The sequence below is a fragment of the Zootoca vivipara genome, chromosome 6, assembly GCF_963506605.1.
Source record: "Zootoca vivipara chromosome 6, rZooViv1.1, whole genome shotgun sequence".
NCBI classification, from domain to species: domain Eukaryota; kingdom Metazoa; phylum Chordata; class Lepidosauria; order Squamata; family Lacertidae; genus Zootoca; species Zootoca vivipara.
The window spans coordinates 23,875,291-23,887,469 of NC_083281.1; the positions used below are offsets into that span (position 1 = coordinate 23,875,291).

At 47.4% G+C, this 12,179-nt stretch overlaps 1 protein-coding gene across 3 annotated transcripts; it reads right to left on the minus strand.

The window, feature by feature from the left end:
- Positions 1-14: 14 nt before the first annotated feature.
- On the minus strand, positions 15-9,200 carry ZNF575 (zinc finger protein 575). Of its 3 annotated transcripts, none has more exons than XM_060275642.1 (3): positions 8,019-9,200; positions 3,528-3,641; positions 15-2,362 (listed from the first exon to the last, which is right to left on the minus strand). In XM_060275642.1, exons 2-3 carry the CDS (start codon positions 3,607-3,609, stop codon positions 1,665-1,667), a joined length of 780 nt encoding a protein of 259 aa, XP_060131625.1. In that variant the 5' UTR covers positions 3,610-3,641; positions 8,019-9,200; the 3' UTR covers positions 15-1,664. The 3 variants fall into 3 exon arrangements, with proteins under 3 accessions (XP_060131625.1, XP_060131623.1, XP_060131624.1); XM_060275640.1 differs by having other exon boundaries at positions 7,144-8,119; XM_060275641.1 differs by lacking the exon at positions 8,019-9,200 and adding an exon at positions 4,834-7,134.
- Positions 9,201-12,179: the final 2,979 nt, after the last annotated feature.

The window sequence follows — 12,179 nt, forward strand, 5'->3', positions numbered from 1 at the left end:
TCAACCCGGTTAACTCAACTTTTATAGGTTTTATTATTTTTTTCCAAGAAAAATAAGACAAAAAAACTCCAGGCTCCCAGGGGAGTCCCATTTGTTTAGTATTAACTACAAACATACCATGGATCAATCAGCCCCCCCTCCCTGCTTCCCTTGCAACAATCTGAACAAATGCCTGGGGGGTGGGGGTGAGAAAGCAAAAGATGCTTTGGCAAACGGTACAAGGACAAAGAGTGTGTGTGTAGAATTCATCCAAGAAAGTGGGGTGGAAAGGTGGGCATGTGTCTAAAAATGGGAGATTGGAACACTGTGTCTGAGAAATTCAACATTTGAACCAAGAGGCAAGACAGTAACCCCCAAAAGTGGGGGATGTTTTTTTTGGGGGGGGGGGAACAAAGGAAGGCAGGTTTCTAGGCATGTGGTGAAACGGTCACACGGAAGAAGCGAAAGTAACCGAGCAGTAAAAGTTGTGTAAACCAAGTGATGGGGTGGGGTGGGAAATTCAACCATCCAAATGCAGCACAAGAAATCTATGTGCTTCAGCAGTTTTCAGTACATGTTGTAAATGCCTGGAGACATATTTTGATGTGATCAGGAACAGAAGCCCAGAGCCACCAGTTTTTACAGCAGCTGGCTCAGAGGTAAGATTCCATGCCAACTAAAGCAAAAATTTAAAAAATGGCAGATGAACACAATACATAACATTTGCAAAATTATTCTACTGCTACTTTTTGGGAGGGCCCACCACTGTACAGAATGTAGCGTGCAAGCACACCCAAAAAAATTCATGTATTCTTGGAATTTTGACTTAAGCTACCCCTGGCAATGTTGCAGGTGCCACAACCACATTTTCAGACTTATCTGTGCCTTCATAAGGACTAGCAACTTCTATTGCACACACTGTATGTGACACCGGTGTGTGTGCGGCGTTGTTAAAACTGTCCCCCTTTTCTTTAGCCACAGGCCGGATGCACAAACAGGGTTTGATAAGCCACAGGAGGCAGATGATGTACAACCCAGGAAAATGCTAAGTTTGACAGGCCTAACTTAGTAGAGCCTTGGACTGTGAAGATGCTGGTCTCTGCATTCCAATGTAAGCATGCGCCAACTGATCACAGACAAGAGACAGCCTGGGCAATGGTCAGAGGTTGTACAAAGCAATGGCAGAATTCTGCTCTCCGGAAGATTTGTGCATATCCATACATTTTCTATGAATTTATGCAAGCTTCTTGTGAAATTGGGATTCAAAGGTGGCTGAGCTTGTTTTGTAGAATCAGTGGAGTGCTGAGGTTGCAGGCCGTGGCACTCTGCCCCTCCTAGGCACACATCTCAGCAATACACAAGTTAGTCAGGTTGCAGAATATGCCGTTTCTGAGCGCAGAACCGGGGTTCTCTGACCACACACACTTTGGCTTTTTTTCAGCATGGTATACACAGCTTGGGCTATGGGGAGGAGGAGAGTACACACACATCGACTTGGCACTGTAGGGGGAGGGGAACAGCGGCAAGACCCTCAACACAAGAGCTGAGCAACTGGGTCCTCAAAGCGCATCTCTGTGTAAACCCCAAACCCCCTCTCCCTTGCTGTTATTTACAAAGATCCCACTGCACCCAAGTTAGCCAATTTCCTCCCTGCACCCCCGTGTTGTCCAGTCGCTTCAGATCTCCTATGGCCTCTCTACGTTGCTGTGGCCTTTGCTTTGGGACAAGTCATCCCCCACTTCCCCGTCCTCGTGCACCCGCTGGTGGAGCGTGAGGTTGCGCAGCTGCCGGAAGCTCTTGCTGCAGCGCATGCACGGGTAGGGCCGCCCCGCCGCAGCGGCTGCGTGGATCTGCTGGTGGGCCGCCAGCTTGGACGGGTAGCAGAAGCTCTTCCCGCAGCGGTTGCAGGGGTAGGGCCGCTGCCCCGTGTGTGTGCGGCGGTGGGCGGCCAGCTTGGAAGGGTAGCAGAAGCTCTTGGGGCAGTCGGCGCATTTGTACGGGCGCTCGGGCGTGTGGATCCACTGGTGGGCGGCCAGCTTGGAGCGGTGTCCGAAGCGCTTGGGGCAGAGCGTGCAGGGGTAGGGCCGCTCGCCGGTGTGCGTGCGGCGGTGGGCCGCCAGCTTGGACGGGTAGCTGAAACTCTTGGGGCAGTCGGGGCATTTGTACGGGCGCTCGGCGCAATGGGTCCACTGGTGCGTGGCCAGCTTGGAGCGGTACACGAAGCGCTTGCCGCAGTCTTTGCACTGGTAGGGGCGCTCGGAGGGCAGCACGGCCGGGGGGCGGGGGCGGCGGGGCCGGGCAGGCTTGGGCGACTCCGTGGCGGGCGGCGAAGACAGAGCCGCGGACGAAGGTGACTTTGCGTTCTCTTTCAGGGCCTGCGAGTCTGGAAGGGGGTGAAAAGGAGGGTGTCAGAAGCTGGGCATCCTCATTAACCAGCGGGCCATTCCCGCATCTCCCAGCCACTTCTCTGCCCCACCTCTCTAGCTTCTCATCAGTCTACTCACTAAATGCATGGACTGGGGAGACAGATAAACCCGGCTGCCACTCACCTCCCGAAGTCAGCACAATCCCTGTAGTTCTCTGTAGAAGAGAACTGATCGCTAATTCCCTCTAGGAATTGTAGCTCTTGGAAGGGAACGGGACCTCCTAAGAACTCTCAGCACCCTGAACAAGCTATAACTCCCAGGATTCTTTTTTGGGGGGGAGCTCTAGTTGTCGTTAAAACCTTTATTAAAGTTTTTTTCATGACACAATAAGAGATACACTAAGCTACCAGGGTAAATAAAAAATGCTAAGGTAAATAAAAAACAAAAACAGCTACAAAAAGTAATACAGTCGTACCTTGGTTCTCAAACGCCTTGTTACTCGCACGTTTTGGTTCCCGAACACCACAAACCCGGAAGTAAGTGTTCTGGTTTGCAAATGTTTCTCAGAAGCCGAACATCCGATGCAGTCCAATTGAGTGCAGGAAGCTCCTGCAGCCAATCGGAAGCCGCGCCTTGGTTTTTGAACCGTTTCGGAAGTCGAATGGAAGGTACCACTGTAATAGCATGCAAAGTCTTCCCTTACTGCAGACGGTCGTAGGCCCTCCCAGCTCTCACCTGGGATCTTTATCCTCCCAGCCTGTCACCCTGTCACCCAATATTTCCTTGCCTCCCACCCAGGGCCCTTCCATCAACCATCTACAACCCTCAAGAGTGTACAATCCCTGGACCCTAATAAAATTTACAAGCAGATGATACCAAAGAAGAAAAAGAAAGAAGCAGGAAAAAGAGAGAAAATGAAATTAAAATAAAAAAAATTAAAAAAAATCCCATTTCTCATCTTCCAGTTACATTTAAAATTTTATTTAAGGCATCACTCCATGGTTAACACCCATCTTTTCTACTTTCTGTTCAACAATATTTATTTTAAATCCAAGTGTCTCAGCTTCATTCATTTCCTTTTGGGGGGAAAGCCATAGCTGTTTAAAGCAGTATCACAGAGCTTTAGGTATGACCTAAGTCCTGGCAGGATGATCCAGGCTGGCTTCCCAAACGACGCCTTACCCGCAACACTGCTGCTCAGAGGGTTGGTGCCCACGCTGATCTTGCTGTTGCTCATGCAAGGCTGTTCCCCCCTTTCCAGCATCAGGACAAGGCTTGGTCGGGTGAGAATGTAACCTGCACAAACAGAGGGAAATGGTTTTATCACCATGGCACGGTCATCCATCGTGAACATAGAATATACAAAGACAAACTCGGGAATCAATGTTCTGAGCAGTGCTAGACAGAAACACAGGAAACTGCCTTACATCCAGTCAGATGTTCATTTTACATCGTTCCGTTTCTGCTCATTGTGAAGGGCAGAGGGAGACTGAAACCTTGTCCTTGGCTGCTAGAAACCCTACAGAGCCACTCACTCTCTCGCCTGGGAGGATGCTCATGAACTTTCAAGCCTACTTATCTAGGCCTAAGGACTAGGAACTTGGCGGGGCTTTTTAAAACAAAACAAACAAAACACAAAGAAAGTATTTATATATTTACGTCCCCGCTAAGAACCTCGATTTGGCACCCAGTAACAGATTCCTGGTGCTGCCGTTGGACACTCGGCCCTAGGCACAAGGCATGTGTGTGCAAAACAGGAGTCGTTAGATTCCCTAAATAAATAAATAAATAAATTCAAAAACCAATTTAAGTGGCTCCAATTTTGTTTGGAGGAGCAGAGATGCTCCAAGGTGAGCTGAAGGCTCCCACCACCACATTGAGATTTTTCCTCCAGAAGTTTATTTGCCCTGTTTGAAAGGGATGGAGGGTAGAATAAAGGAAACTGCATCTTTTAATACCAGTAGCAGTGGTGGTGGGGATTTTGACTGGGGGAAAGAACGCAGGGAGAAAAAATTAAACACTGCCCGCGACCCCCTGGCACTGCAATTCGAATAAAAACTGCTCGCTTGCTCTCTGGCCAGTGATGTGGGCTTTCTGGGACATTTTATGTCCTGATGCCCCAAAGCGATTGGGATTCAATTGAGCATGCTTGACTTACATTTAGTCAACAACATTTCTAAAAATATGCACTCTATCTTCATTTTGCATGTTGTATAAGTATCTCAAAACATCCCCCCCCCTCTAATACCGTAGCTTTTTAAAGAAGGTATTTAGTGGGGTGTGGGGGAGAGAATGGTAACTGCCCTGAGATCTATTGGTATAGGGAGGTATACAAATTTAATAAATAACAATGATAAATAAAATTTGAACTGACATATTTGATTGTTGGGGGTGGGGGGAACACAACAAAGCACGCTCAGCATTGGAGAATGTTACAATCAAACCAATTTAGAGTTTCTTCCAGATTATTTCTTGTCGAAATACTTACACATACACACTTCTCTTTCCAAATGAAAATATGTTAATATGCTCATTTCACCGTCCCTTGGAAGCTGCCAACTGGACTCGATATAGCACTGGCATCCCACTCATTATGTTGCTAACTAATTTTAATGAAGCAATGCATCGTAGATAGAGATTTAACAGGAAAATATATACCTTAGCAACGGGAAAATGTATCGCCACCCCGCTCCCATCACAACACAACAATGTTTAATTTGAAAAATAAAATAAAATGCAGAAATCCAGTCCCCTCACATCTTGTACAGGCTTGTAAACAGCCCCTTGGCCTGGTCACCTATGGCGAGCGAGAAGCGGCTCGAGTTGACTAGGGAGGCCAGATCTGTGCAAATAGGCCTCCTCCACACCCCCACACCCCACACCCGTTTCCAAGCCTCACATAAACTTTACGAGGATGTGTGGGCAAATGGGCTGGTTATTCCTGCGCCCTCATTTACAGGCTTGGCCTCGGTTTTGCCACAGGTCAGTCGGGTAGCGTATGGATCAGAACTGTGTTAACTAATGGTACTTCAATCACACGGTTCCCTCATGGCTCCCAAAAGGCCCCGGGATCCAATTACTGCTGGATTCTGCTCTTGGCCTAAGTGTGGAGTTGCTATGGAAACTCGCTTGGAATACAGGCCAGAGAGGAGGAGTTGGTGGATAAGGCAGAGAGGAGAAAGGAAACTAACAGCCTTTGCAAACCAAGTATTACAGGGGAAAGCTTTCGGATCAGATGGTGGCCTATGCAAAAGAGGGCCGGACCCATAGCTGCCAAGTTATCCCTTTTTTTAAGGGATTTTCCCTTATGCTGAATAGGCTTCCTCGCGAGAAAAGGGAAAACTTGGCAGCTATGGTCGGACCCCAATATCCTCCCTTCCAGTAGGTTCCTGATGGCAGGAAGCTGCGGAAACAATATCTGCTGGAAACAGACCATTGGCCATGCTGGCTGGCGCTGGAGAGTTGGGAGGCCAGCAACGAATTGGGACCACGTCCACACATTTAAAGCACCGAGATGCCCCTTCACACAGTCATGGCTTTCCCCCAAGGAATTCTGGGAACTGTAGTTACTCCTGGGTGCTGAGAGTTGTTGGCAATGCCTCACAGCGCTACAAGTTCCCAGAGCTCCTTGCAAAAAGGGGTTGTTGTTTTGTTTGCAGTTCTGTTGCGTATATTTGTGTTTTTATATTGTAAACCACCACATGATCCTTGAATGAAGGGTGGGATAGAAATTCAATTACTAATAATAATAACAACAGTAATTTGCAGAAATCACATCACTGCACATGCTTACTCAGTTGAGTAAGTCACTTCAGGATGGCTCTGACTTGAGTAGGTACCTCTTTCAATAACAGACCTTTTTATTTTTAGAGGGGGGAGCGATGCCTCAGGACCTAGCAAGGCAAATGTTTGTATATGCAACAATTACAAGCAAAATGGCTTATATAAACTATTATATATAAGCTATTATATATACATTATGTTTAAAGAGCAAGCTGTTGGCTTTCCAGGAAAGTTCAGTTTCGCAGTCTGAAATCCGAGACACACTTATCCGCATGCAAGCACCACTGGACACTGTGGGTTTTACTTTTGAGTAAACACACATAGGGTTGTGGTAGAACGGAGTTGTTTGGTGCTGGGCCCAAACTATTTGAACGTGAGCCCCCTGACCTAGTTCCTCAAGAAGCAGGTGTGCACCATGTAGAGTTTGCACCAGCCACGAACCACAATGTTTTCTTCAAAGCATTTTTTTTATTTTTAGAAAAATGCAACCAAGGCAGCCATCCTCGGTACAGTTACCTGGGAGTAAGCCCCATGAAGCCGAGTGGCACTTACTTCCCAGTAAACACAGACAACAGCTCTTGCTGCTATGGGGCAGCCCCCTTCCCTTACAGCTGGCCCTCCTTTCCCCAAACCAGTCAGACAGTGGACAGGAGACCAGGTGCTTGGAATCCTACGTGCAATGGGATTCGTATTACCACCGAGGGAAATCTGGATTTGGTGCAATGCACCCGGGTTCACACCATATTGGGGTGTGTGCTTTCAAAGCGGGTTAGTCTTTCTTTGGGGGGAGGGGCGGAGAGGAAAATAAAACTGCCCCCTTCTTCACCCGGCCTCGCCAAGGCCTGGAGCAAATGCAAAACCACCTTCAAATCCGAATGCAGCGGAGACTCCCCATTTTTGGATCCCCCCCCCCCGCTGGGCATCCCTCGCCTTTTCACCGCATCTATATATGCAGCTGAGCAGCTGGGCCTTCCTCCTGCTGCGCGCCCGCCCCCGCCCCCCAGACGCCACTCACCGGCCCTGGAGCCTCCCCCGGCCTCAGGCTGCCTCTGGGGTCTCCCCTTCATGAGCCGATCGCGCCGGGTCATGCTGTCCCCGCGGGGGGCCAGGTCGTGCGCCCCACCGCATCCCTTCCCAGGCCGGTCCCCAGCGACGGGCGGGCGCAGCAGCAATCCGGCTGGCTGGCGAGGAGGGGTCTTTCCTTACTCGCAGCTTCCTCGGCCAATCCGCGCCTTCCCCGGTATTTATTTATTTATTTTGCAAAGTAGGTGTGTGTGTGTGTGTGTGTGTGTGTGTGTGTGTGTGTGTGTGTGTGTGTGTGTGTGTGTGTGTCGATAACGGAAACGGCCGTCCCTGGGCGCTCTTCAATTTGCAGACCTAGACCCCCACCCCCACCGTGCATGCAACTAAATTCTATTTAGAACCAAAATCATTCGTTCCAATGGGTCTGCTCTGAGCTGGGCGAAGGGGGGGGGTGAAGCTGGATAAGTATTTTTAAAAATATATTATTATTATTATTAAATAAAAACTCGTTAGCAATGTTTACTTGAAAGCAAACTCTTGCAAAATCTTACGCATGCATGGTTAGTTAACACTCACTAAATAAATATACAAAACAAAACCCCTCTGAACGTCCGAGGATGCTACTACCAGCCTATGCAGTAGGGCTACTTGAAAGTAAGCCCCGCTGAGTTCAAGGCCACTTATTAAGCAATTATATACATGTGGCCGGGTGCTTCTATGCAGACTTATTACTTACTGCCCAATAAATGTCCTTAGGATGCCAGCGCTATATAACGATGCACCACCACCTCTCGGTTCAAGGCCATATCGGATCCTAACCAGGTTTACCTAGCAGTAGGGAGACTGGGCTTAACCTCTTACACGCACCTCCTTCAGGATGGAAATGTGCGTGGCTTCAGTTCCTCCACGATGTGGCACTGCCAGCCAGGTTGAGCTTAAGGGCCCTGCTGCACCTTCTGCTGAGAGGAGGACATCTGCCCTAAGTCCTGTCTTGGTGGCGCCAAACTTAAGTCCCATCCCATTGATTTCAACGTGGCTTCCTTCCTTCCAAGAAAGCAGGAAGCTCATTGAATGCAGCAAGGTACTTGCCTCGAGGACTAACCTGGATATGACAAGGCTGCGTGGGTGTTTTGTTTCGCAGCCTCCGTTCCTAAAGAGAGAAAACTGGTGCTTAAATCTGCCCTAGGGTGGCATAATTTTACTCCTTTAATGCCTGCTCCCTAACTCGAGAAAGACAGGGAGGATGGTGCTGCTTTTCAGGGAAGAGAGGAGCCCACCTTTTCTCTGCATTATTATTGTTTACTATTAAGGCTGCAGCCCTGCAGACGGATAGAGACTTTAAGGCAAGGCGGTGTTGGGAGGAAGGAAATGTTATTACGCCTCTACCCCGCCTTTATTCCAAGCAAGTCAGGGGGGGGGTGCGTTTCCCAAACATTCCTCATGATCTGGACACTGGCCAGACCAGAACCTGCGTAACTTGAGCCAAGACTGTTGGAACAAGATGCAACTTTAGGCCGTGTCCCAGGACCCTTAAAAACAGACAGGATTTCAGGTAATAGGAAGCCATATTTTCAGGGAGACCCACTTTGGAAGATCATATTGCATCAAGGGGGTGGGTGCAATTTTAAGAGCGTTTCTTGCATTGGCTTTAAAAAAAAACTTCTAAAGAACTGTATTATTCTCCGGCTTTTCTTTTACGTATAGATTTTTATGCTCTGGGCACGCAGATAAATTATTAAACTGCTTCTTGGAATGCACACTAGGCCAATGAAGCTGAGCGAGAGACTTCAATTTGGTTTAGTTTTGGAAAGTACCGCACATTGAAATGCAAAACTCGCTGCCTATAAGTACGCGCGCGCACAAACAGACAGGAAAATACGAAAATATATTTTTCCCCAAAAGACTAAATCACAAGCAGCCGAAGGAAGCGCGATTATACAGAAAGCAGAAGCGATCTATACGGAACAGAGAAGAACTACCTGCAGCAGAATCAACTGAGCAAGCCTTGTTGGCAAAATGAGCACGCCCGGGCAGAACCACATCCAGGGATGATTTCACCCGCACCCCTCCGCCGAATGGTTTCGCCCACAGAGGAGCGCGAATGAACGACGTTTAACGGTGGCTGGAGAAGGACAAACTTAATCGCTTTTTCCCTTTTTTTTTTGCCAATGAGCTGCTGTTCTGAGTTCTATGCTGTCCAGGCTTTCCTCCAATAGAAAAGCCTTCTGGAATCTGGACGTGTAGCAAATGCAGCATTTTCTTGGCATGCAAACATCTAAGCTGCTTTCCACTGGTCCATCTAGCTCAGTATTGTCCACACTGCCTGGAAGCAAGCTATCTAGGATTTCAGACTAGGGGTTTTCCCCCCAACCCAGCCTAGAGATTGAACCCCAGGATCTTTTGCGTGCAAAGCAGATGCTAAGCCACTGAGCAACAGCCCTTCCCCTCTTTAATGTCTGTGTTTCAAGCTAGGGTTAGTCACACTCCAGGAGCTGGTCAACGTTTTAAAAGGGTGGGAGCTATTTACTGATGCTGTATTAGGATGGATGGATGTGTGAGCATTATTATTTACAATCGCCTTTGGGAAATCTCTGTGTTGCAGAATAGTCTTTCATTAAGTCAAGGCCGTTTTTTACCAGGGATGAAACCTAGGCATTTAAACTTTGTGCTGAAATTTGCCAGAACCTGTTCTGCCTCGTATACAGACATCCCCGCCCTATATAAAACAGGGAATGTCAGTTTGCAGCCTTTTTAATAAGTAAAGAATAGGGGCATTTCTACATGCAAAGAAAGAAGGCTGTGTGCAAGTCAGTGGTGGTGTAGTGCTTAGAGGATCTAGGAGAAGAGGGTTCAAATTCTCACTCAGCCACAAAGCTCACTGGGTGACCTTGGGCCAGTCACTGCCTCTCACCCTAACCTACCTCACAGGGTAGTTGTGAGGATTAAATGAGGAGGGAGGGGGAGAGCCATGTATGCCCCTTGAACTCCTTGGATAAAAAAAAGTGGGATATAAATGGAATAAATAAGGAAGGAAGCCCAATAAGAGACCCTTTTTCTACCATGATCTGCTGTGTTGTGGGTAGAACCTCTTTCCCCGTTCTCTCTCTCTCTCTATCAAAAGTACCCACCCACACAATACAAAATAAAAATCAAATGTATATTTTTTCCCAACGTCTCATACAAGAATACCGTACATCTCTTGCCCTTTGGGCTATAGAAAAGAGCAATGTTAAACATTGAAATTGAAGCGCAATTGCACTAGTTAAAGATTTCCAGCTCCCCACCCTAACGATAATGTATATATAGACCTTGAGTGTGTGCTCTGGCTTTGTATATCCATGTCCCTCCATATTGTATTGCACCAACAAATCCCACTGCCTCACCTTTTACACACATACATGCCCTACCCTCTAGTGCTCACACAGCGTCCCCCAAGTCACACAGCAAACTGCAATAATATCCATTTAGCTTAAGTACACACATTTTAGCGTTGTAAAACAGAAAAACGAGGCTGTCCTTTGCACAAAGAACGATAGCATGTAATTGTTGCAGGCTTCTTGTTTACGAGAACCTCCCTGCATGTAGACTTTACACCTGCCGGTTCAGCTCTAATTTGAGCTAGCCAGGTGCCCTTGCCTAGCTTTTATTTTCAAAGTGTTATAGTGATGGTAGTTCATTGATATGAATGATATACCCACTCGGTGAATGTAGATTAGACTACCCTACTTTGTGGGTGGAAGATTATATCTTCTTAGCTATAGTTATGTTGCTGGACAGATGCATTGCATTGGGGGGGAGGCCCAAGTCCAAGATTTTTTGCACTGGGCCCCAGATCTCCTGGCTCTCTCTCTCCCCACTCCCCAAATTTTAAAAACTTTATTTTTAAATTTATTTTAATTTGCTTACAGGATGGTCGTGCATGCTGCAAAGTGCAGTGCTGGTGATGCCCCAGCCAGCCAGAGACTTAAACATACACCTTTGCAGATAATCACACAGATAATCTTAGCCTTGTGCTCTGATTCTATTAAATACTTCACAGTGGCCAGTCCCTAAGACAGTACTGATCAGTGACTGCAGAAGGTGGGAAAGGTAGAAACCTCAGGCAGGAAGAGGATTGAATAAATCCTAGCCAAAGGAAGATAATAATATACTGAAAGGCAAAATGCTGAAGGTTCTTCATTTTTACCCATGTGTGCATGAATGGACTGTGTGCATGAATGTGTGTTGAAGGGGGTGAACTCAGCCAAATGGGTTTCTCGGGAATGTATTCTCTGTGCAATCAACCATCTGGTGGTGTCAATCTGAGTATGTAAGAACTCTCATTCCTAGAATGTGTTTATCTGGACAAGTCGGTTCTCTGGCTCTTATAGTGACTTGCAGCAAGGGTTATCTGGAAGATGCTTTGCCCTTGGGACCAAAGTCCAGGCTAAGAGTTTGTTGTCAGTAAATCTTGTGATTACAGTAGCATTAAATAGGACTTTTTGGCACAATGCTAGCTCATGCCCCTGCCATAGCTGCCACGTTTTCCCTTTTCTTGCGAGGAAGCCTATTCAGCATAAGGGAAAATCCCTTAAAAAAAGGGATAACTTGGCAGCTATGGCCCCTGCATTCAGTTGGCAGGAAAAGCCAAAACAAGGAGAGGGCTCCTGTACCTTTAATAGTAGCATGGAAGTGAGCATTACCACAGCTGCAGCTTTTCATTAAAGATGCAATAGCCCTCAACCAGGCCAATTTATGGACCTCTGAAATGTTCCCAGTTTGCAGGGAGGCAGCAGTGAACTATTCTTGTTCACTGTCCTCTTGTATATCTGAAGAAGTGGGCTCCTGTCCACAAACGCTTCATGTGAATACGGTACATTTAAACCTGTTATCATGCCACTTTTAAGTCATGGCTCCTCCCCAAAGAATCACGGGAAGTGTAGTTTTTGTTAAGGGTGCAGAGAGCTGTTAGGAGACCCCCTACTCCTTTCCCAGAGCTATAAGTGTTGAACAATCCATTCCTCTTCCTAGGGGACCCCCGGGGAATTG